This window comes from Oenanthe melanoleuca, chromosome 28 (genome assembly GCF_029582105.1).
Source record: "Oenanthe melanoleuca isolate GR-GAL-2019-014 chromosome 28, OMel1.0, whole genome shotgun sequence".
NCBI classification, from domain to species: Eukaryota; Metazoa; Chordata; class Aves; order Passeriformes; family Muscicapidae; genus Oenanthe; species Oenanthe melanoleuca.
The window spans coordinates 2,335,018-2,359,612 of NC_079361.1; the positions used below are offsets into that span (position 1 = coordinate 2,335,018).

At 59.9% G+C, this 24,595-nt stretch overlaps 2 protein-coding genes across 3 annotated transcripts; both read right to left on the bottom strand.

Moving 5' to 3' along the window:
* Nucleotides 1–2,016, bottom strand: IFI30 (IFI30 lysosomal thiol reductase). Of its 2 annotated transcripts, none has more exons than XM_056512871.1 (7): nt 1,794–2,016; nt 915–1,094; nt 766–840; nt 596–691; nt 358–510; nt 209–277; nt 1–126 (listed from the first exon to the last, which is right to left on the bottom strand). In XM_056512871.1, exons 1-7 carry the CDS (start codon nt 1,926–1,928, stop codon nt 61–63), a joined length of 774 nt encoding a protein of 257 aa, XP_056368846.1. In that variant the 5' UTR covers nt 1,929–2,016; the 3' UTR covers nt 1–60. The 2 variants fall into 2 exon arrangements, with proteins under 2 accessions (XP_056368846.1, XP_056368845.1); XM_056512870.1 differs by having other exon boundaries at nt 209–295; nt 1,794–1,967.
* Nucleotides 2,017–2,591: 575 nt separating this feature from the next.
* On the bottom strand, nt 2,592–24,014 carry PIK3R2 (phosphoinositide-3-kinase regulatory subunit 2). The gene is made up of 16 exons (XM_056512777.1): nt 23,798–24,014; nt 15,145–15,866; nt 11,114–11,206; nt 10,662–10,724; nt 9,557–9,688; nt 9,155–9,356; nt 8,778–8,863; nt 8,390–8,495; nt 8,195–8,293; nt 7,862–8,042; nt 7,550–7,675; nt 7,141–7,283; nt 6,765–6,941; nt 6,475–6,546; nt 6,090–6,260; nt 2,592–5,833 (listed from the first exon to the last, which is right to left on the bottom strand). The coding sequence occupies exons 2-16, from the start codon at nt 15,482–15,484 to the stop codon at nt 5,641–5,643; spliced, it is 2,184 nt and encodes a 727-aa protein (XP_056368752.1). The 5' UTR covers nt 15,485–15,866; nt 23,798–24,014; the 3' UTR covers nt 2,592–5,640.
* Between the last annotated feature and the right edge of the window lie 581 nt (nt 24,015–24,595).

The window sequence follows — 24,595 nt, forward strand, 5'->3', positions numbered from 1 at the left end:
TGGTTTTCAACAAAAATATCCTTTTTATTGGCATCTCTCTTGGTGCTCCAAACACATCCCTCAGCGACTGCAGCCAGATGGGAGCTTTGGGGCCTTGGAGCCCCCACAGACCTCAGGCTTCTCCCCCTGCAGAGAGCAGCCCTTAGAGCCCCAGCAGGGATGGGGATGTGTCCCCAAGCCCTGCTGCTCCCCCAGAGCCTTGTCCTACCTCGTAGAGCTGACAAACCAGCCCCAGCAGCGAGGCCTCTGCCTGCGCCTGCAGCTCGTCCGTGTGCTTCTGTGGGGGGACACAGGGCTGCTCAGGGGGGCCCACAGTGTCCCAGCCCTCGCTGGAGCCCTGGTGCCCCCCTGCCATACCCCATTGACGGTGATCCAGGGCACGTACTGGTGTGGGGGCTGCAGTGCCTCGGTCGCCTGGGCGTTGTGGTGCATCAGGGCCATGCCCGTGTCCCCCTGCACGCAGGCGGTGACGCGGCCGCTGTCCAGCTCTGGGGCGTAGATCTGCAGGCACTGCCGGGCACAGGGGACATGGGGGCGCTCAGGGGGACAGGGGCACCCCCACAGCGGGGCACGAGGGGCGGGCAGGGGGACATACAGCCTCCAGGTTCTTGGTGACAGAGCTGCCCGACTCCAGGCAGAAGATGACGGGGAAGTAGGTGCTGAAGTTCTGGGCCTCGTGCATCAGGCAGGCCTACGGGGACAGGGGGGACGGTGAGGGGCCGCTGGACCCCCCCGTGCCAGCACCGTGGGAACGGGGACCGTCACCTCCATCATGTTGCCCAAACATTCCTCGGGGCCGTGCTGGCACCTGAAGTCCCACTTGCCGCTGACGTTCCTCTCCTGCGGGACCAACCGGTCTGAGCGGGGCGGGGGCAGCGGGGCGAGCCCGCGGCGCCGGGAGGGCCGGCTCCTACCTGGGCGTTGCCGTAGGGCACCAGGGTGATGTTCAGCATCTCTGCGGGCAGCAGCAGCCAGGTGGGGAAGAGCTTGAGGACCAGGAACTGGCGGCACGCCGGGCACAGGCTCTCGTAGTACAGGCTCAGCTGCACGGGCGCGGCCGCGGGGCGCGGGAGGCTGGGACAGCGGCTCTGCACCTGCACACGGGAAGGTTTGGGGTGCACGGGGGGGATACGGCTGCAGCCCCCCTTCCCAGTATCTCTACAAAGCTCCAGGGATGCAGGGAAGAAAGGGGATGAGGGTGTGCAGGGCTAGAGGGAAGTGAGAGTGGCCGGGAGCTTTCTGCTGCCACAGGATCCTGTGCGTGGCTGACACCCAGCGCGGGGCTTTCCACCAGAACTTCCCCAAAATATTTCAGGGGAAAACAAATTTAGACCAGGACATGCCTGGGTGGGGGTACGGCCCAGCACCCACTGCCAGGGGGACGCTGCGGCCCCGTGGGGCTCACAGGGCGCTGCCACCGCCCGGGTCTGTTTGGGGCAGAGTAAGCCAAAAAGTGGTTTTACACTGGAAAAGCAGAAGTGCCAGCGGTAGCTGAATGGGGCCGCGGTCAGCGTCTAGCTGGACCACAGCCATTCCTCAGGGATGCTGGGCAATGCCGTGTGGCACCGGAGGCTCTGAGCATCCCTGCGGGTGTGACAGCCGTGCCTCAGCGATGCTCGCAGCTGGCACTCGCTCCGGGCATCGTGGCCAGGCGCTGCCCCAACCCTGTCCCCGCGTCCCTCGTCCCCGCTGCGGGGCAGGCGGGAGGTGGCCCCCTGCCCTTGTCCCAGCCAGGGAGGTGGCCGGCTGACCCTGCCCTTGTCCCCAGCCCCGGCAGCAGCGGCGGCTCTGACCTGGCAGGCGGCGGCGGCGTCCCTCGAGCTGCACCAGCGGTGGGCAGGGTAATCACAGCCGGGGGGGGCCACGCCGAGCCCCGGGGCCACCAGGGCCACCAGCGCCAGGACGGCCAGCGGCACCGTGGGGGCCATGAGGACGCCGGGGTGACGCGGAAATGAGCGCGTCCCAGCGGGGGCTTTTAAAGCTGGGCTGTGCCCGCCTCCCTGCGCCCTTCCTGCCCTTGTGCCGCCCCAGCCACCGCCTCCCGTGACGCCGCCGCCCCACGTGGGGCCGCCGGGTCCGGCCACCGAGTCCCGCTGTCCCCTGAGCTCGGGGCTCACAGCCCTGCCCGCAGCCACCGGGTCCCGCTGTCCCCTGTCTGCAGCTCGGGGCTCACAGCCCTGCCCGCAGCCACCGGGTCCCTCTGTCCCCTGAACTGCGGCTTGGGGCTCACGACCCGAGTCCCCGCGGGTTGTGGCCGGTCCGGCAGTGAAACCCAGCCTGGAGCTGGAGTTCCCCGAGCAGGGAAGCGGGGCTGGCTCCCAGCGCGGCTCCGGGTGCGGGATGGGGGTGCAGCCCAAGACATCCCGAGCTCAGCTGCGGGGCCGGGGGAGGAGGAACCTCGTCGTTCCCCGGTTTGTAGCCGCTGTTTCCGGCCGTTTCTCAGCCCTCGTCCACACGTGCCCCAGCCCTACAAACCCGGGAGCACAATCCTGGCACGATGGGTCACATCCTGCACCCAGCCCAGAAACTGGGGCACAGCCCCACCAGCCTCCTGCCCCCGCACAACCTCCCACAGCAATCCAGCAGCCTGGTTCATTAACTCTGTTTATTTCCTTTTTTTTTTTTTTTTTTTTTTTTTTTTTTTTTAGTTGTTTTCGTGGGTTTTTTCAAAGTACCGTACAAAAAAAAAAAAATCCTCTTACAGTAACAAATACTGGGTTTACATTAGTAAACATCAACAGAAAGAGCAGAGAGCACTACTGCTGGTAACGGACAGCTCGGGGGGCAGGTTATTCTTTATTGCATATACCTAGAAACTAAAACCTCACGCAGCCGCCACATCCTCTCCGAGCACAGAGCCTCCACTGGCACCTTGGGGTTACATGGGGAGCCTGGAGCCCTCCAAGAGCAGGGACACGGAGGGACAAGCCCCAGACTGTGCCCCGGGGAGCAGGAACAGCCATGTGGCACCCACGGGACGCGGGTGTGCGGCTCGGCTGGGGGACGTGGGGGTCACAAGCAGCAAAGCACAGCCCAGCGCCTCGAAACACGGCCGGGTTCAGAACGAGCCAAAGCAGCAAAGGACAAATCACAACGAGCTGATGCTGGGGGAGCTCCGGGCTGGGCTTCCACCCCGGGGAGAGCAGGAAAGCTGCTGTTCAGGGAGCCGAGTGAAGCACCGTCAGGGAAAGGCAGCCCTGGGGAAGGGCATCTTCCTCCTCGTCGTACACAGGACGTGAGCAGTGCCCTGTCAAGCACAGGCTGCCAGTGGGCAAGGAAGGCAGTGCTGGAAGGTGCAGAGGGGTCACTGTGACCCCCCCCCTTGGGCTGTGGCTGGACAGCAGGAAGGGACAGCATGGGGACAACAACAGAAACTGGCCAAATTTCAGCCAAAAGGAGAAAAACACAGGATAAAGAGAAGCTGGAATTTCCCTGGGCAGCAGAGCCAGGTGAGCACCAAGCAAGTGTTGACAGGCGACAGCTTCAAGCTGAGACTCTTCCAGATGCTCAGCAGGTCCTGGCATGAGTGGGGAGCAATCCCCCCCTCCAGGCAGGACTGGCCCCAAGCTCACATTCAGGAGTGGTGGTGGAGGAATGTGGAGCCCATGGGATGAGAAGCTGAGGATCCCATCTGCCTACAGCCTGTCCTGTGATGTGGGGACATGCTGGAAGTGCAGGAACTAGCACAGGACCAGCAGAGTCCCCAGGCTGAAAAGGTGTGGAACACTAACAAAGCTTTGGAGTGTTGGTGCAGCCCCCTGGCCACTCCACAGGCCCAGGAGGCCTCTGGATAGAGCTGTGAGGACTGAGCCTCCCTGCCCCAGTCCCAGGTGCCCTCATTTCTCACGTGCCCAAGTCCAAACTATTCCCTTAATCATCCCTGGCAGCTTTTCCCAAGTGATCCCCGAAGCCAACCACAGCCTCTCCTGGGCCGTGCCCCCACAGCTCCCCTGACCCACTGCCTGCACCTGAGCACCAAACACTGATAAACCAAACCCAAAAACCAGGCCCAGGGCCTGGAGAAGACATGCAGGGCAGGGAACAGGGCTGTACAGTTGGGCATAGGAGAGCTGCCACAAGCAACAGGAATGGGATGTTTGCTCCAGCAGCCCCAGCTCCAGAAGGATTTGGGGACCAGCCCAGAGCAAGGCAAGCAGCAGAGCTGGCTGGGGAGGGAGACACAGTGTGGCCCCCAAGGCAGGGGGCACATCAAGGACAGGATGCAGGCACAGCATGAGCACAGAGCACCCCATGGATCCAGCAGAATCCAAGCTGCAACGGGAAACAGAAGTGTCAAAGTCCACGGCATCCACCGGCCTGTCCCAAGGAGGAGCCTCCAAGAGGGAACGAGCCACTCTGGCAAATCAAGAGGACCAAGAATGCTCTCCTCCAGTCAGGCAGCTGAGATAACCCAGGAAAGCCAATGCCACCATGGCCTCAACTCTCAGCTTAGCTTTTAAAGCTCTTCTAGGCCCACCTGGGCTGCCCTGGGGCCCTCTGAGCCAGCACACAGCGCCCTGCCCCAGCCCCATACAGTACCCACGATTGTAAGTGCTTTGCATACGTAGTTCACCATCATGCAGATACATTTCAGCATGCCCTGGGCCCCACAGATGTGTCCTCCTGCAGCAGAGAGGTCCTTCATTGCAGGTAGGGCTCGTAGTGTGTGCTGGACTCCAGCCCTCTCCTGCTTCAGCTGCAGGGCCCGGGGCTGTGGCAGCCTGGCAGCTGCTGCCCATGCTGGGGGTGGCACTGGGGGCTCAGCAAACACCAGCACCAGGGGAGCAGCTGGTCACAAAAAGAACCATATTTACAGAGCTACAGTCAGCTTCAATGGGTTATGTGTGCAGAGAGTCACCGCAACCGGCCGGAAACAACGAGCTGTGCATCCCACAGATCCTGCCAGGAAAAACACGGGTACCAACACGGGTTTCACAGCTTCGCTGGCACAACTGAGGTGGGAGATTCACGGCTAAGCAGATCCTCCCTGCCCAGGCAGCAACACTCCAGAGGTGGTTATGACAAGAGGGAATGGTGGCGAGGTGGGGCACAGCACGGAGCGAAGATCTCAGCTGGGAAGCCCCATGGAGGATGAGGTTTCTCCTTCCTAAATGTGTCTCTGCGTGCAAGAGCAGCACCCCTCGTACCAGACACCATCACAGCCTGCAAGGCCACCAAGGGAAGTGAGAGTGAAGGATGCACACACTCAATGGAGCCTCCTCCTCTGCCTCCTCCAGTGTCCAGGCAGGGAACCCCTCGGTCACAGCACCGAGGGATCAGGAACGAAAGCTCTACAGTGATGCATAGCGGGGCGACCTGCCAGCTAAGAAGGGGATCTGACCTGCTTGTCAGGGAAGGGGAGGGGGCTGTGCTCACCTCCAGCAATTCAATCACAACTGGATCCCACCTCCTAGAGGCTGGAGCCCACTGCAAATCTACAGCCCAGCCTTTGTGTCCCATCAGCCAACACGGGTTTCAGCTACTGACCAAGAGGGACATCAGGAACGGTCACAGACATCTCAGAGGCTCTGAAGGAGCAGGAGCACAGAGACTCAACTATACAGGGTGCAAGAGTCCAGAGCCAGAAAGCAGCGCCCTGGGAAGAAGCTGAAGGCAGCTGTTGTGTTGTGCATGGGCTGCTCATCTGGCTGGTGGCTGGGAAAGGACCGGGTGAGCCAGCGTGACATTCAGGGAGTCATTGTGCTGCACCAGGGACGTGTGCTTGTAGTGCAAGACCAGGTCCTTGAGGGAGGCATAGAGGTTGTAGGGCTCAGCAAACCCATAGCCCGTCGCCGTCTTGTAGATCACGCAGTGCTTGGTGTCACCATCCACCCTGCCAGGGAGACACAGGAGCCTGGGTCAGCAGTGGGACAGGGGAGCACAAGCAGAGCCACCAAAGCAGAGTGAAGATACAGCTGGCCCTGGCAGGAGAAGCCAAGGCAGATGGGAACTGTCACCTACAGCATCTGGAGAGTGGAACGATGTGGGAATACAACCTGGGCCAGCCCCATCCCATCCCATCCCATCCCATCCCATCCCATCCCATCCCATCCCATCCCATCCCATCCCACCTGCACAGGGATACTCACACCACAGAGCAGGCATAGCACCCCTTCTGGCTGCTCTCACGGATCAGGAAGGTGCCATCCCGTTTCCCACACAGCATCTCCTCTGCCTGCACACGGTTGATCTTCCCCACGTACCACGTCCGCTCCTCGTGGTGGGGCAGCTCCTCCTCGTCATCCATCATGGAGTACTGACTGTAATGGAGAACAGGCAGGGTCAGACTCCCTGAATTTGGGTGTGTGGCCCCCACATCTCCGCACACTGCTATCTGCCATTGCCCATCTGGCAGGGAAGACATCCCCAGCCCCCAGGCAGGATTTGCCCAGGGGCACAGTGCAGGCAGAACCAGCTGCACAGCCTCTGCTCCCACATCCCCCAAACTCCACAGCACACGAGCAGGACACTCACTCCTCTGTCTCGTTCTTGATGCCCAGCCACTCGTTGATCTTCTTCTGCCGGGCACCCTTCTGCGTCAGCCACCTGGGGAAGGAGGGCAGAGCTGAGCGCGGCTGCAGCGAGCCCCGGGCGTGGCCATCAGCAGAGGGCAGCAGCCGCCGCTGCCGGGGCCCGCCGAGCCCCGAGGCCGCTGTGGGAGCGGCTCCCGCCCGCAGCGGGCTGTGAGCCGGTCCAACGAGCCGCGGAGCCCCGGGGGAGGCAGCTGGATGGCTCCCGGGCCGGGCTCCAGGGGCACTACGTACACCAAGTACTGGTCCCGCAGCTTGCGCAGCTGCATCAGGTCTGGCTTGAGGCTGTTCATGCGCTTGTCGATCTCCCGGTTCTCCGAGGCTTGTTTCTTCAGGTCCTGCTCCAGCTTCATCTTGCTGTCGTGGATCTCTGTGATGCGGGACTTGAGCTTCTCCGAGTTCATGAGGATCCTGGGAGAGAGGGGGGGGGTTTAGGCTGTGAGCCAGAGTGGGGGAGGCAGAGGAGGCAGCCTGCCAGCTGCAGCCCACAGCATGCTGCTGGAGAGACAAGAAGTCCACGTGCCTCGGCTCTGTGCTGAGCCAGGAGGCTCCTTCCAGCCCCTGGGGCCCTTCTCCAGGCAGAGCACGCCACCACCACCCCCATCCTCACCGTTGCACCTCCTTCTCATTGCCCTCCCTCCGGAAGCGCTCAATGTACTCCTTGCTGCACTTCTCCTGTGTCTGACACTGCTCCTCAAAGATCTTGATCGTCTCATTGAAGGCCTCAATTGCAGTCCTCTTCATCTGCAGCTCCTGGGGAGAAGGGAGGAAAAAGCTGAGGAACATTTTTGCACATTTGCTCCCCTCTTTCAACTTCCCCAAGGCAGCTCTGTCCTTGCTGAAGGTAAAATATACCCCTCATCAAAGCCTGTCCTCTGGAGAGTCCCTGCAAGTCCATGAGCTGACAAATGAGGCAACAGGTGCCACATCTCTGGTCTCTCCTGTGCCCAGCAGGGTGGCTGCCAGCACTCAGGGGGTGACAGAGCAGCCCTTGGGGGTCTCAGGCAGGGCCCACATACCTGGGACGTGCGTGTGTACTCCTCATACAGCAGGTCGTACTCCCAGCTCTTGTCCTGGTACTGCTGGTGATAAACCTTCAGCTGCTCCCCCACAGCTTCCACGCTGTCCTCCTTCACCACCTGGTCCTGCCACAGGCACAGCCCCAGTCAGGACCTGCTCCAGCTGGTCCCACAAAACCCAACAACGAAACATTCCAGCACACAGGGAGAGGGATGGAACATTGTCATCTACCACAGGGGCAAGGATGGATGAACAAACGCCCCTGGCTCAGGCTGTGCTCACCAGCCATGTCCCTGCAGCACAGGCCTCACCTGCTGGTACTTGGAGATGGGGTAGAGCAGCCTGGTGTCCAGCTTGGCGTTGTACTGGGCGAGTGACTCATGCCGGTAGTGGGTGATGAGCTCCACCACCGAGCCGAAAGTCAGGGGCTCCGAGAAGCCGTACTTGCCTTCCCGATGGAAGATCTTGATCAGCTTGTTATTGCCTCCCTTCCTGCAGTGGAGGGGAGAGGAGAGGGCACTTACCACCACCCCAGCACCCTACACCAGCCAGAGACCTCGGCATCCCCTCAGCTGGAAGCACCAAGAGGTGCACCCCTGAGGCTCCCAGGGGATGCCAGCTCCCAGAGGATCCCAAAGCCCTACCTGAGTGTGAGTGTGTATTCCCCCTGGATCTTGCTGGAGGCATCACGCACCAAGAAGGTCCCATCTGGTGTGTCCCGGAGCTTCTCGTTCACCTCCTCCCTGCAAGGAACAGGATTGTCACGGCCCGGGAGGTGGCCCCAAGGCTCACGTGATGGACAGAGCACCCCAGGTGTGAGCTGCCAGTCACCCCCTTACCGAGAAATGTCCCCCCAGTACCACTCGGCGTCCTGCAAGGGCGCGTTGTTCCCGTTGGCCAGGCTGGCTGCGCTGGGCTTTGGCTTTGTTGGTTTGGGAGGCAGGGCTGTGAGAGGAGGAGGGATGAAACAGGATGAGCCCAAATCCCAGCTCCCCACTGGCAATCCCTTAGAGTGCTGAGTCCCCCTCCCTGCAGTGACTGGAAGGCTCCTTGGCCACCCACATTCCTAGAGCTGCTCCATGCAACCTCCAGCAGCTGAACACCTTGAGCTGGCCTCTAGGCACAGCTGGGCTACCAAAACACCCTGGGCAACCCAATCATGGGGGCAGAGAGTCCACACCCACAAATGCCAGTGCCTCAGGCCCCAAGGAAGAGGTATCTCAGTACCTGGAGGCAACTGTTCTGGTTCCACCTCCTTTGTCTGCAGAAGTGTCTCCAGAAACAGCACAGAGAAGTCAGGGCTCAGCTCTGGGCTGCAGGGAGAGAAGAGGCAGGTTAAGAACAGCAGTTGTGGGGTAGAATATGGCTCTGCTCCCATATCCCCTGCGGTCAGCTGGTTCATCCCAGCTGCCAGACCCCAGGCTGACAGGGCAGCAAGGGCTCTGTCCCAGCTCTGAGTCCCACCTGTGTGTGCTGCCAGCAGTTTAATCTCATGTCAGCCCAGCAGGGGCCGTGGGCAGCCCTGTTGCTCCAGGCTGGACTCCTTGTCCTGGCAGGCAGTGGCCAGAGCTGGGAACACTGCTGGGACCAAAAGCCTGACGTACCTGGCGCCAGGCAGCCGGAGCAGAAGGGGGCCGAAGATCTCTGCCAGGGCCCGAGGGTGGAGGCTGCTGCTCTCGGCCTGCTGCGATACCTTCCCCAGATGCCGCAGCAGGAACTGCAGGGTGAGCGTGTTCTGGAGCGGCACCGCAGGCGACTCCAGGGCCAGCAGCAGCTGCTTCCGGCAATTCTCTGCCTGGGGGATCTCTGGGGAGAGAACAGACACAAGGGAAGAGCTGGGACAGCCGGCACCACTCTCCGCGCTCCGGCTGCGTCACGGCACCGGAGCGCTGTCAGCAGCAAGGGCCGTGTGCCAGGCCCCAGAGGGACAGGGCTCATTCTAACATCCCAGATGTGTCCACCCCACCGAGCCACCCATTCCCCAGGCAGCCAGGGGAGGCCCTTACCCTGCAGGATGCGAAGGATATCTCCATGCACTGACACTGGCACCACGGGGGAGGGCAGGTCCTGCAGGTAACCTCGCAGTGCCTCGCCCAAGGAGTGCACGTCCAGGGGCTCCAGGTCACCCAGGGTCCAATCTGTCAGAGCACAGATTTCCCATGGGAGGGTGGACATAGCACTGGTGCTGCCAACACCCATCCCAGAAACCATCACACAGCAGCCAGCTATCGTGAGAGCTCATCAGCACCACGAGGGAGCTCAGGCAGCCTTCAGGCAGCCCATGTGACAGAGGATGTGCATCCCAGAAATAAGCTGGCTCTGGGAACCCCAGCAGCTCCCCTTGGGAGAGGGCATAGGTCATTCTGTGTACCCACAACCTTTGCCCTGAGCCCCAAAACAGGAATTCTGGGCAGGCATAGCTTGGGTGAGAGTTTTGCTCCCTGCTGCCAGCACAGGTCAAGCACAGACTGAGCAGCCACACACTGAACCCACTGGGGAAACACCTCCCTCGAATGCAGGATTTTGGGAAGCACATCAAGCCTGCCCCAAGAGCCCAGTCTGGGCTGGCAGCACAGCGTGGTTGGGGTTTGCAGGAACGTCTGTGGGAGGGGACTCGCCAGCGTGGTGCCGGATGAGGCCCCAGCCCAGGCGAGAGGCAGACGGCTCCCAGGGCTCCCCAGCAGAGACGCGGGCTGCCAGCACCATGGAGCCACAGCTCCAGCCACCAAACCGAGCTGAAAGATCCTCCCCTCCCTATTAGTGGCATGACAGAGGCAGAGAAGCCTCCACCAGGTACCAGCAGAGCACCCCAAAGACAGCAGGGGACCAGCATGAGGGTTCACTTGTTTGCCTACAAGTCTCTGGGCCAACAGCACATCCCTCTGTTGCCCCCCACGGACAGTGCCAGGAATTCCCCCCGTCCCATCCCTTCCACGCAGGACAGACATGTTGGGATGGGGACAGCCCAGCCCCAGAGGCAGCGTGCTGGGAGTCAGGAACTGCCAGGGACAGGCGAGCCTGGCCTGGATTGCATTACTGCTGGCGCTGTCACATCCACTAATCTCCTCCATCTGAGCCGATTCGCCTCCACCGCGCCGAGCTGGTTCTTACCGGTTCTCAGCGCCTGCCTCAGTTCGGAGCCAGATGTCCTGTACAACATCTCGCTGTCCAAGCCTGCAGAAGGGGGGACACTGCTGTCAGCTTCAGCACAGGCACTGCTTCGGTGCCAGCTGGGCAATGGCTGTGGCACGTCCAACCTGGCCTGGATGGTGTCCAAGTCAAGCCCCTGCAGAAGCTGCTGCAGCCCCCCTGTCCCCCAGGACACCTGGTTCAATGGCCCCATTTCTCCACCATGGCACAGATCCAGGCTGGAAGCACTTCCCAAACCCCAGCACCCACCCAGTGTGTGTAGGTGCTGAAACCAAACACCCTCATGGGATTCAGCAGCTCAACCCAGGGATGAACACAAGAGCAGCTGTGTCCTGTGGTCCCAGAGAGCTCAGCTTTCATTGTGGGGTTATGGGGTGTATCAGCCTCCCCAGTGCTCAGCATTGCCCCCTTACCTTTCTTCTCAATAGCTTCCACCAGCTTCACCAGGAGCGGCGGAGCAATCTCGGGAGGGCTGAACTGCTCCTGCAAGTCTGGCAGAGGAGACCCTTGGGGAGAGGGAGGGAGAGAAGGGCTCAGCACCAGCTCAGCCCTCAGCAGCAGAGCTGGGCCAGGGCATGACCCAGGCAACTCCCAACAGGAGCAAGGAAAGCCGTGGCTATCGCTGTGAGGCTGTGGCCCAGGCAAACACAGCATGGAGCCTGCAAGGAACCTGCCCAGGAGCCAGCACAGCACTTGTCGAGCTCCAGCCCTGACTGGGTGTGCACAGGGATATCTGCTGCTCCGTGCAGAGGCTTGGAGACAGAGCCCATCCCCCTGGGGAGCCATACCCCCCAGCAGGCAGCACAGGGGTTACCAGGGCTCCTGGAGCTCAGGGCTGGGTCCCTGCCCAGCACAGGGGCTGCGCAGGGCTGGCAGCAGAGCAGGGTGAGCTGTGATTAATCCAGCCATTCAGACAGAACGCCGTGTCAGCAAATTCCTGCCCTTGATTGCTCGTTTAACATGGAAACCGGCCCTGTGCCTCCCCCTCCCCGTGAGCCCACAGCCTCTGTGCAAGCTGCTACAGGGCACAGATAGCCTGTGGCACGGCACCAGGGTCCCCCGGCTCCTGGGGGATCTGCAGCCCCGTGTCAGGTGGTATTTCACTGCCACTTCCAGAAAATCTTGAGGTTCTGGCTCCAGGCACCCCCTTCCCCTATGCATGCCAGGGCAGGAGCACGCAGGCCTGGCTGAGGAGCTGCCAGCAGGAGGTTTGCTGAAGGATAAGCAGTGCCAGGCTCCATCCCAATTCCAAAGGAGCACAGTTGGAGCAGGAGGTTCCTCCAGGCTGGTCCACAGCACCTGGCAGACCCTGGGGAGCCCGCAGTGGGGGAGGACACCCAGCACACTCCACTCTGCAGAGGCAGAGCCAAGAGGCTGCTCCCCGTTGCGAAACAGCTCCGTTGTCATGGATCTGACCCGAACTCGCCTGGTGTGGTCTCACCACAAGGCGCAGCAAGCTGGAACTGCGCACCCAGCTCAGCCTCCTGCACCCACGGCCTCGAGGGGAGACAGGACAGCCATGGGAAGGGAAGCACACGGCTCAGGCACCCAGCAGCTCTGCAAAGGCCTGTGCTGCTGGGGAGGAGGGGACAATTCCCCACTGGAGCGAGCTCCTGGGCACGGGAAGGGGCCCAGCGTGGTGTGGGTCAGTGTGGGGAAGCTGCGGGCAAGATTCCAGGCTGGCAGCTCCCAGCCTGACCCTTGGGAAGGGCTGAAAGGAGAGTAAATACTGGCGTTGCCCACGTGGCCCGGCCGGGAATGTGCTGCTTCAGCAGGCAGCAGCTTGTCTTTTTTTGTCAGGCAGAGAGCGGGAGCCAGCAGCAGCTCCTGAGCCTGCCGGGCCTCCGGGCTGGGCCGCCGCGAACAAGGCTGCTCACAGCACGGCCCGGGCAGCTGCGGAAATATTCCCCAGCCGCATTTTCCGCTCGTGTTCTCTGCGGAAGGCAAACACCAGCAGCTCGTAAATCCACTGGCAGAACGCGCTGGGGCTCGCTGCTCCGCGGGGCCAGCCCTGCTCCCGGGACAGCTGTGGGGCTGGCCCTGCTCCACCAGGGACACTGAGGGGCTAAGGGGTTCCTGCCAGCCAGGGCAGGAGCTGGGAAGCAGGGAAGGAGTTTCGTGGGACTGCCAGGAGACGGTTCTGCACCTCCTGAAGTGCACACCATGAAGAAATAAGACAGGCTTGGCTCAAATATGGTTTTTCCATTGCAAAAATGTGTCTCTCCAGCAGAATATAGAAATAAAGAATCACAGAATATGCTGAGCTGGAAGGGAACCGCAAGGATCATCAAGTCCAGCTCTTAAGCAAATGGCCCATACAGGAATCAAACCTGCAGGCTGAGTGTAAAATGGCTCTGGGTGTTTGAACTCTCTCCCTGCAGGCCCTGCCTGTGCCCAGAGTGGAGGCTGGCTCTGGGGATGCCACCACAGGGGACAGGGCTGGCACTGGTCTCACGTGCCCTAGTACCCCACCCTCCATCCATGGGCAGGATGCAGAGAGTCTGGCTTTTGGTTTCCTTCCCAAATTTGCCTTTTCTGTGCTTCAGGAGCTTTGGCATGTATCTTGTTCCACTCCCCAGAGACCCCACCAGTGGCTTTGACCGTGCAGACGCACCTGCAGCAAGCCCCCTTGAGCAGAGGGGAGAGCTGAGGAGGGCAGAAATGCAGCCCCTGAGGGAGTGCTGAGATGCATGCAGGCAAGGCCAGCACAGCCAGCACAGAGCACATCCCAGGCTCCTGAGAGGAGCAGCTTTCTTGGAAAGGCAGGTTGTGAGCTGGATGACTCAGGTCAGGCTCTGGCTGCCAACCCAAACGCACGCAGGGCCCGGCCACATTCCCACCCTGCGGAGACGTTTCCTGGGGCCGCCCCTCCGGCTCAGCAGCGAGGGAGGCAGCTGCAGGGAGCTGCACCAGCCCCACAGCCCCGGTTTCGTCAGACCCCAGAGGTGTTTTCACACAGCCAGAAGCATCTGCTGGGGTAGCCGTGGCTCCCAGGCTGAGAGGGAGGGGGAGGATGCAGCACTGCCAGCTGGGAGCGTTCCCTGGCACCCTGCAGCTCCTGCTGCTGACCCCACTCCTCCCATGCACACCAGCACGAGTCTTCTGCAAGGCATGGGAAGGCAAAGTGTGGCTGTCACCCCTCAGAGAATCACAGAATGGTTTGGATTGGAAAGGACCTTAAAAGATCACCCATTTTAAACCCCCCTGCCTTGTGCAGGGACACCCTCCACTAGATCAGGTTGCTCCAAGCCCCACACAGCTTGACTTGGAACACTTCCAGGGATGGGGCAGCCACAGCTGCTCTGGGAAACCTGTGCCAGGGCCTCACCACCCTCACAGTCAGGAATTTCTTCCTAACATCTAATCTGAATCTCTCCCTCTTTTAATTTAAAACTTCCCCCTTGTCCTATCTGCCTGTAAAAGAAGCCTCTCTCCCTCTTTTATATAAGCTCTCTCTAAGTACTGAAAGGCCACAATAAGGTCTCCCAGAGCCTTCTCTTCTCCAGGTGAACATCCCCAGCTCTCCCAGCCTGGGTCTCGAGCAGAGGGACTCCAGCCCTAGCAGCATTTCTGTGCTGCCCCTGGACTCGCTCCAACAGATCCACATCTTTCTTGTCTAGCCCAGACCCAGACTCAGCACTGCAGATGGAGGGTCTCACAAAGGAAGAGTAGAAGGGGGAAACCCAGGAGCTGCTGAGCCCTGGCCACAGGGTTTATGTGCCTGGGAGCCAAAAAAACAGGCTAAGAGCAGGCAGCTGCCACAGCACCACAGGCAGGGCTAAGGCACATTGGCTCTCCTGGCCCAGGCCCGTGCCAAGGCCAGGGGCTGGGAGGCAGCTGCAGGTGCAGTTCAGCCCATGCCCAGCCCCAGGGTGGCTGCCCAGCCCCAGCGAGGGCTCAGCGACCCGCGGGGTGGGCTGGCTGCCAGGCAGACAAGCAATTAGCTCCAGTTCTCAGAAGCACTCTTTTAGACCCTGACTTTTCTCCTCTTGCCCAGAGACAAGTAATTGTGTCTCTCAGCGGGGCTGAGCAGCTCTTGGCAGGGAGCACTGCCCCAGGCGCTGCAGAGGCGGGGAGGTGGTGGTTGGGAGAGGTCAGGACTTATCCTGAAGGGAGGGAGCCTGGCAAAACTCAGTGGAGCAGGGAGAAGGACCATGGGGATCCTGGCTGGTTGCAGAATAGAGAGAGAAAAGAATCTTGGAGATGCAAGAGTGGGACAAGGCTTGCCCCAGGAAGCTCTGCTGGGCAGACTGACAAGCTGGAGGAACAAAGTGCTTTTCTCTGGGCCAGGACTGAGAGAGGCTGGCTTTTGGTTGCGAGTCAACTGCACTGCTGCAGAGCTGAAGGTTTCACTGCTGTCCTATGAAGCCACTCACACACTCCCATCTGTCACACAGCGAGACTGGAGGTGTCCCAAAGCAACAGGGCACACAGCAGGGCTTACCTTGCTCCAGAGCCTCGGGCAGGCGGCAGCCGCTGGCCCCCGGCGTGGCAGGCAGGGGTCGCTGCACTCGGGGCCGGTGGGAGGGGACAGCGATTTTCACCGGCCCCACGTACTCCACATAGGTGCCAGGAAAGTCCCCCTTCTGCTTGGTGCGCTCGTTGACGCCCAGGATCCACCCGATCTGATTGGGGGTCTGCTCATCTCCATCTTTGAAGCCCAAGGCTTGCAGGGCCCCCTTGCTCACGACCAGGATGTCCCCGGGCAGCAGGTCAATGTCCTCCTCGCGCTCCTTGCGGTACGGGTAGAGCGCGCGGTACTGGAAGCCGTCGGTGCTGCCCATCCTCTCTGCTGGGGGAGAAGGGCTCTGAAGAGTGAGGCAGCACGTTCCAGGTGGGAGAGGAGGGCCCTCAGAGGCAGCTCTCCCCCATCAGCACTCTGAACTGTCTGTGTGAACCGGCACCCCAGGAGCCTGGTCTGGGTGCACCGGAGCGCTTAGGTGCAGCCCCTTTTCCTCAGCTTGAAACCACGATTCAACCAAATTATGGAGCAAAGGGAGAAGGAGACGAACATAATCCAGCACTGGTGAGCGGGCATACAGCAAAGAAACCCGAGATCAGGGTCTGTTTCACCAAAAAAGCCAGTCTCTTGGAATGTGGGGAGGAAAAGCACAGTAGGCTTCCAGCCTGGAATAGCGTGGCACGCTACGTTTCCCTTCCCAGTGCCTGCAAAGAGAAGAAGAATTGTCACTGCACAGCCAGGCACCTCACACCCTCCTGACACGCCAGCATTCAAACCAGGGGTTCACCTGAGAGAGGCAGGACTCGTTTCTCTCCTACCTACAGCTGATGCTGAGCCCTGGATCCAAGCAGGGCATGCTAATCCTGATTTACACTCCCAAAAGCGAGTGGCTGCGGGCAGGAACGCTGCCTCCTCTCTGCTACAGCCAAGCACCAGCTCTGCATCTTAAAGAGGTTCACCCCTGCTTCTTCAGCTTACCCTCCTCGCAGCACTTATGCAAACAAGGAGACAACAAGTGGGACAAAACAGCCTTTATGCAGGATAACTTTTGCATACAGAAAAGGGTGACCCTGCACCCACCAGCTGCAGGCCCTGAATAGGAGCAGAACAAACAGATTTAACCTTCCCTTGTTAAATCGATTAAATTTCACAGTTCACCTTTACATCTTGCCATGCAATCCCCCACAAAGGCTTCTTCTGAAGGGAGCTGCCCACAAATGTAGGTTAACCACGCTTTCAGCAAAAGGCTTTCGAGATGTGCTGCCATTCCCACAGAGCAGCACTTCAAAGCTTTGCTCTGAGCAAAAAGTCAATTTTTGAACTTTTCAAAAGCAGCAGCAGCAGCAGCAGCAGCATCAAGTGCAGGCATAGGTTCTTTTTGCAGAGATGGAGGCAAAAGGAGTTAAAATAATCCTTAGAAGCCTTCAAGTCTATAACTGCCTTTCAGCTATTCAGAGAGAAATTAAATATGCTGCCTGCCCTGCCCAGAAATCCACCAAAAAGAATAAACCTGGGTTATAACATGCTGTTGAAGAGATGTACGAGCTGGGACATTCCCACCAGCCAGGCACGTCCTCTTTTCCCATCCCCTCCTGGCTTCACAGGCCAGTTTTCCACCTCCCTCAGGCAAATCCCAGAGCTCTGGTTCCTGCAGAAACGGAGTGCGGCCGAGGACCGGACCTACAAGGCACTGGGGGAGCAGAACCCAGCATTCCCTGAGATCCCAGCCTTCCCCCAGAACCCAGCATTCCCCCAGATTCCAGCCTTCCCCCAGAACCCAGCATTCCCCCAGAACCCAGCATTCCCCCAGATCCCAGCCTTCCCCCAGAACCCAGCATTCCCCCAGAGCCCAGCATTCCCCCAGAACCCAGCCTTCCTCCAGACCCCAGGCTTCCCCCAGACCCCAGCCTTCCCAGGGACACCCTGGGCCTGCTCAAATGCTGCAGGTCCTGGTAAAGGCTTGAGCTGTTCTGGCCCAGAAGCCACCAAACCCAGCTCAAACTCTTGAGTTTCATCTGGGAACTATTAATGAGCAGGAAGGTGCTTCTCAGGGCTGGGAGCCTGGGCAGAGGGAGGCGAGGAGGCAAAGGGAGCCAAGACACCATTCCCAGAGGGGTCAGTGAACAACCAAGCATGGCACAAAGCCAGGGCTGCTCTGACTGCTGGTTGGACTCTGTGACAGGCACCAACGGTGGTGATCTGTAGGATTTCAAAATAACCCTCCCGGGCCAGCAATACATTACAGTTCATATCAGCTACAAATCCCTCTTTCCTCCTGCACGTGTCACCACATCTGCACATGCTGCCACAAAGTCAGAGATCAGGGTGAGTCCCCTGAGAGGAGCCAGCCCCACCTCTCAGCCAGGCTCTCCAGCCCGGCACCAGGGCTCCTTCCCTTGACAAGGACAAAAGGCACAAAGAGGCCATGGCACAGGAAACCTGTGCAGCAGCCAGAGCCCGCACCGCCTGCCTGAGCTCGGGCAGGCGTCCCAGCCGGGCTGTCTTTGCCATGAATGAACAGGCAGTGCCTGCGGGGAGGTGAGGCACTTGCGGCCAGAGGCGGGTGGGGAACAGGATTGAGCCTGATCCAGCTTGCTGGAGAGCTTCTCCAGAACTCCAGGAGCAACACCAGACTGCAGAATTCATGGAGAGACCCTGCAGAGGTTTCTGATGTTCACAGGGGAAGCAGCACATCCCAGCATGGCCGCTGTGAAAGCTCCCAGCATGCTGGGATGGTGGCTGCAGGGAACTCGCAGCAGAGCCTGCATTTCCCCAGTCCAACCAGCCCCAGCCAGGAAAATATTACTTCATAATCCAGAGCATAAAGAGAGATTTATGAGTACACTCACTGGCTGCCCCTCTGAGTGCTGCCTGTCAGGGTCCCCCAGAGCAGAGTCACCGTGCCGGGGGCACTGTCTGAATGCCAAGGGCCTGAGTGGCTGCTGCCTGCTGGGCACGGCACTGGCACTCCCCCTCCTCCCAGGGAGCACAGACCCCAGAGTGACTCCTCCCGGGGAGCACAGACCCCAGAGTGGCTCCTCCCGGGGAGCACAGACCCCAGAGTGGCTCCTCCCGGGGAGCACAGACCCCAGAGTGGCTCCTCTCAGGGAGCACAGACCCCAGAGTGACTCCTCCCGGGGAGCACAGACCCCAGAGTGACTCCTCCCGGGGAGCACAGACCCCAGAGTGGCTCCTCTCAGGGAGCACAGACCCCAGAGTGACTCCTCCCGGGGAGCACAGACCCCAGAGTGACTCCTCCCGGGGAGCACAGACCCCAGAGTGGCTCCTCCCGGGGAGCACAGACCCCAGAGTGGCTCCTCCCGGGGAGCACAGACCCCAGTGACTCCTCCCGGGGAGCACAGACCCCAGAGTGACTCCTCCCGGGGAGCACAGACCCCAGAGTGGCTCCTCCTGGGGAGCACAGACCCCAGTGACTCCTCCCAGGGAGCACAGACCCCAGAGTGACTCCTCCCGGGGAGCACAGACCCCAGAGTGGCTCCTCCCGGGGAGCACAGACCCCAGAGTGACTCCTCTCGGGGAGCACAGACCCCAGAGTGACTCCTCCCGGGGAGCACAGACCCCAGAGTGACTCCTCCCGGGGAGCACAGACCCCAGAGTGGCTCCTCTCAGGGAGCACAGACCCCAGAGTGACTCCTCCCGGGGAGCACAGACCCCAGAGTGGCTCCTCCTGGGGAGCACAGACCCCAGAGTGACTCCTCCCGGGGAGCACAGACCCCAGAGTGGCTCCTCTCAGGGAGCACAGACCCCAGAGTGACTCCTCCCGGGGAGCACAGACCCCAGAGTGGCTCCTCCCGGGGAGCACAGACCCCAGAGTGACTCCTCCCGGGGAGCACAGACCCCAGAGTGGCTCCTCCCGGGGAGCACAGACCCCAGAGTGGCTCCTCCCGGGGAGCACAGACCCCAGAGTGGCTCCTCTCAGGGAGCACAGACCCCAGAGTGACTCCTCCTGGGGAGCACAGACCCCAGAGTGGCTCCTCCTGGGGAGCACAGACCCCAGAGTGGCTCCTCCTGGGGAGCACAGACCCCAGAGTGACTCCTCTCAGGGAGCACAGACCCCAGAGTGGCTCCTCCCGGGGAGCACAGACCCCAGAGTGACTCCTCTCGGGGAGCACAGACCCCAGAGTGGCTCCTCTCAGGGAGCACAGACCCCAGAGTGACTCCTCCCGGGGAGCACAGACCCCAGAGTGGCTCCTCCCAGGGAACACAGACCCCAGAGTGCACCCAGAAGCAGCAGAGCCCAGCCCCAGCAGGGTCGATGCTCCCCTGCAGGCACCCCCCACCTTCCACCTGCAGATCCCAGCCCCGACTCCAGGCGCCTCCAACAAGCCGGTGCAGCTGAAGAGGCTGGAAGGACAAAATGCTCAGGCCTGGCAAACTTGTTCAGTAGCTTTTAAAAGCAGATCTGCACGGAGGGGTGGGAAGAGGAGAGTGACTCCAGAGCACCGAGTGTCTCCAAAGAGCAGGTCCCACAGCTTCTTCCAACCGACTCCTTCCACAGCCTTCTTCCCTGGGGTGGGAACTCAGGCTCAGCTCGGTGCCACCACGCTCCCCACATCCCAGCAGTCACTGGACACACAAAAAAATCCAGAGAACTCAGAGCCAGGCTATTCCTGGAGAAGCCTCACCTGCTTTTGCCACACTCAGCCCAGGTGGGCACTGAGTGCTCGTGAACTTGAGTGAGGAGCCCCCCAGGAGACCCAAATCCTCATGGCTAATGTTGGCACCGTCCTTTTCAGGGGGAACAGTTGTCCTCTGTCCTGCCACGGACCCAGCCAGAGGCTTCCCTGGCTGAGCTGCAGGAAAGCTCTGCACCCTCGGAGAGCAGCTGACAGAATCTTTGGGGATTGGGAACACACACTTCCCAAACCCTGAACAGCTCTTTGGAGGGAAGGCAGCGCCGAGAGGCCGGGACACGCACGAGCCTGTCGGCTGGAAGCACACCTCCGAGCAGGAGAGAGGCAGCACCTTGCCAAAAGATTTCTGCTGGGCCCAGCTCCAGGTTTGCTCGGCTCTCGGAGAGGAACCTTGTGTGTCTGTGCTGGCGAGCACTTGCTTAGGCTGCTCAGAAAATCCCATGCATCAGACAGCTAAATACCTTTGGTAAATCTATCTCAGCGCCCAGAAACAATCCCTCGATTCATTAACTGCTGTCAATACTTTCTTTGTTTAATACATCGGTTTGAAACAAAAAACACATTACAAGTCTTTTTGTCTGTGCCCAGCACATAAATAAAAGCATCTTAACATTTTAAATGTGGTTCCTGTGCTTTTTAACCCAGTTCCAAATGCAGTTCAAAGTGCAGCTTGACTTGAAGCAAGACTGAGTTACTTTCCTTCCAGAGAGGGGAAAGAATGCATAAAAACATTTAAAAGAAGAATATGCTCACGAAAGTATACACAGCTCCCACCTCTCCAAGTTACATCAGACCCTCAGTGAGCAAAACAAACACCATATCGAGTTTGAACTGCAAGTTACAGACAAAAAGAACAAATTTTTCCTTTAATAAAAAAAGAAAATAGAACAATGCAATGATGGATGGGAATAAAAATGGACAGGGAACTGCCTGCCATGGTGACATCTGCTGCTGCATCACATCCTTCTGACCCATGCAGCCAGGGCAGCTCTGATGGCCTCAGCTTCTGAAGCTGGCAATGGCAAGAACATAATGGATCATCCTGTGCCCACCAGCACCCAGGGCAAGAGCTTGGCAGCCCCTGATTTACAGTCAGGACAAAGAGCACAGCAAATCCCTGTGCTCCCAGGCAGCTCCCCGGGCCTGCTGCCTCCCCAGCAGGAACAATGACTGGAAAAACGTCTGGCGAGGCTGGAGCCATGAGCGAGGCCGTGGAAGAGGCAGCAGTGGCACGAGGAGCTGTGGGGGAAGGAGCTGGGAAAGCCTGCAGGGAGCTGGGGCGGGCGGGAAGCGGAGCTGGACACGCTCCAGCAGCTGCCCCTGGGGACGCGGCCAGCGGAGCAGCGAGAGCTGCAGCCCGGGCAGAACACGGCGCTGCCAAGCCAGCTGGTATTTCCTTCCAAACAGGGAAAAGCTGCAGGGGAGGAGGGGAGTTATGCCTGAGCCATGGCCCAGCCAGGCATGGGACAGTCGAGGCCGTTTTCACCTCTTCTCTTCCCCAGAAATGTTTCCCCCAGCCAGCCAGATCCCCAGGAGCAGCAGCTCCTGCCCACAGCCACAAGCCACCCTCTGCCAGGGACACAGAGCATTTACTGCTCATGCCTGAGTTTCATTAAATATTTTGCTTTATTCACCAAAGACCGAGGAAGTGAAGGGATATCTGAAATATTTCACTGAAAAGGTCAATGCCGTGATTAGCAGGGACACGAGGAGCTGAATAAATCAGGATGACCAACACCTTCCACACTTTTGGGAGACCATTGCAGGTCCCAGAGATCTCCTGCTCAAAGGCTGGACAGCATGAGAGCACCTCAGGCAGTCTGTATACCTACTCCAAGTCTTCTTATACTGTCCAGAGGCTTCTCCTGACACTGAACTTCCTTGCTCCAGCTGAAACTTGTTCTTTCTTAACCACCTCACAAACTTTCTCCTCCTGCTTACAAGAGCTTTTTACTTGGCCAGAGACTTTTATTTGCTGGCAGCAGGCAGAGCACCCAACACCAGCCCCATCACCTCACTCCAGGCTGCTCTTACACCATCCCCCATGCAGCAAGAACACACTAATTCCATTTTAGGAGCATTCATGGAGCTGGCTTTAGGGATACAGAAACCCAGGAGATGTATTTTGGCAAAAAAATTACAGTTCTAAAAAAAACCTGAGTACATGAAAAAAAATCCAACTGCTCTTGCTAACTTATCTGCTTAAAATCACATTCCCCAGGGTATTTGGAATTTATATGATTTATTAGCAGCTCTGCACAGCTCAGCAATCACATGAAGTAACCGACGAGGTAAGAAGCACCCAAGTTAATAGATCAGCATGATTTGGATATTGGTGAGAGAGCCAAGACCTTCCAACTTGAGAAATCCACATCCCTTCCTCTGTCTGCTTTTCATCTTCCATTACCCAGCTACTTTAGCTCCAAGCTGTGGCTTCAGAGATTCCCAGAGGAATTAAAAGAGCCCTCGATATTATAAATACTCTTTTTCATTGTAAACACACCCCGGCACTCAGAGCTCTGACACGGCTCCAAACTGGCTCCACAAACCACTCTGCTCCTCGCCACATTCCAGCTGAGCCGCGCTTTCCCTTCCAACCCAGCGCTTTTGTCCAAGCGAGACCCAACTGCAGGCAGAGAGGATTTTCCTGTGTGCTTAAAACCGTGTTCCAGCCAGTTGGGAACGCGGGGTTTGGGGGCAGAGAGCAGCTTTAGGAGGAACGAGTCCGTGCCACGAACCGCGCAGGGAGATGGAAGCACGAGCTGCCCACGTCAAAGAGAGTCACCAAAGAAACCAAACCGTGGCTTGGACTTTCCCACACCGTGGAAGGCTAGAGCAGAGCCCAATCCAGCCTCGGGGACACACCAGCCCTTGGCATGTCAGGGAGGGGTGGGGGAATGGCCAGGAAAGCAGTGATTTAGGCTATATTTACTCAGCTGTCTCCATTCTCTGCTCTCACAGAGAAAGTCACAGGGCCAGTTCCCCAGCGGCTCCGAGAGCTGCTTGGGAAATCAAAGCCGCGCATTAATGGGAGGAGAGGCAGCCACGGCTCCATTGAAAGGCAACGCTGGGGCCGCTCCAGCTCTTCACAGCTCCCATTTTTCGATAGTTTTGTCCCCTGGCTTTATCTCCCATCGATCACAGACCCCCAGTTTAGGAGTAGATGACCATGGGAATCTTCTTCCTTACGGGGCTGAGGAACATCCACAGGAAGAGAAGAAATGCAATGACCAACCTCCCTGGGAAGCGGTGGGGGGGCTCATGCCCGAGCCAGGGTTCGGGGGATGCACAGCAAAGCCACCCTTGGGCTGAACTTGGCACATCCCTGGGGCACCAGCTCCAGCCTGGGACCTGCTGGGGGCGAACTGCCCCCAGGGCAGGGCAGGGGAACAGGGCTGGGACCCTGAGAGACCACTCTTTTTTAGCTCTTCAATTTTCTGCCTTCGCCTCCAGAGGGTCCCCGGGACTCTCGGTAATGGGGACTGTGCCGTGCTGAGGGGGTCCCTGCACTGTCACCGCGGTGGGGACAGCGGCACAGGGGGGGAATCTGCGATGGCACTGCTGGGCTGCAGATAACCAGGACGGATCGGGGGACACAGCCCCGGCACCGGGGGGGACAAGGACAGCCCGGGAGGAATCGGGGGACACAGCCCCGGCACCGGGGGGGACAGAGACACCCCGGGGGGGAATCGGGAGGCACAGCCCTGGCATCACGGCGAAGCCACACGGCAGTGGCACTGCCCTGGCAGCGGGACACCCTGTGCCTGCAGCTCCCGAAGGGTGCGGGGACATCCTCCAGGCTGCCCCATGAGGGACAGAGCCTCGGCCCAGGGCCCACCCTGGTGCTCCCCGCCGAGCCCCGGGGCGCCTCACGCTGAGGGGGTCCCGACGCCCACCCTGGGCCTGGTTCCGATCCGGGTCCGCTGTCTCCGATCCCGATCCCCCCGCTCCCGATCCCGCCGCTCCCGGCCCCTCCGCACCTCTCCGCCGGCCCCATCCGCCGCCGCTCGCCGCCAGCCCGCTGCTGCCTCCGGCCCGGCGGAGCCTTGGACAGGCCCGAGCGCCGCCGGAACGGCCCGAACCCGCCCCGGAAACAGCCGACAGCAGCCGAGAGAAAACGGAACAACCCGAATCTATCCCGGAAATAACCGAGAACAGACGACAGAGAACGGAGGTGCCCGAAGATCCCGGCCCCGCCCCTCCCCGGGGCCGATGGTAATCGGGGCCCCGCCCCTCTCGCGAGCCGCTCCGGAAGGAGCCGAGGGGGTTCGGAGGGAGAGCGCGGTCGCGCCCCCTGGTGGCGAGCGGAGCGGGTACTGCATCGGGCACCCGGATTGAACCGGGATTGAACCGGGATTGAACTGGGATTGAACTGGGACTGAACCGAGATTGAATCGGGATTAAACTGGGATTGAACTGGGAATAGGGCACAGCACCGGAATCGCACTGGGATTGTACCAGGAATGGGGCATAGCACTGGGATTGAACCAGGATTGAACTGGGATTGCACCAGGCACTGGGCACAGCAGCAGGATTGAACTGGGATTGTACCAGGATTGCACCAGGAACAGGACACAGCACCAGGCACTGCACCGGGCAATGGGCACTGGGCACAGCACCGGACACAGGGCACAGCACCGGACATGGGGCACAGCACCAGACATGGGGCACTGCACAGGGAGCAGAGCATGGGGCACAGATTTGGGAATGGGCCATACCTGGGAATAGGGCATGGCACCAGCATGGGGCACTACCCTGGGCACAGGTCACGGCACTGG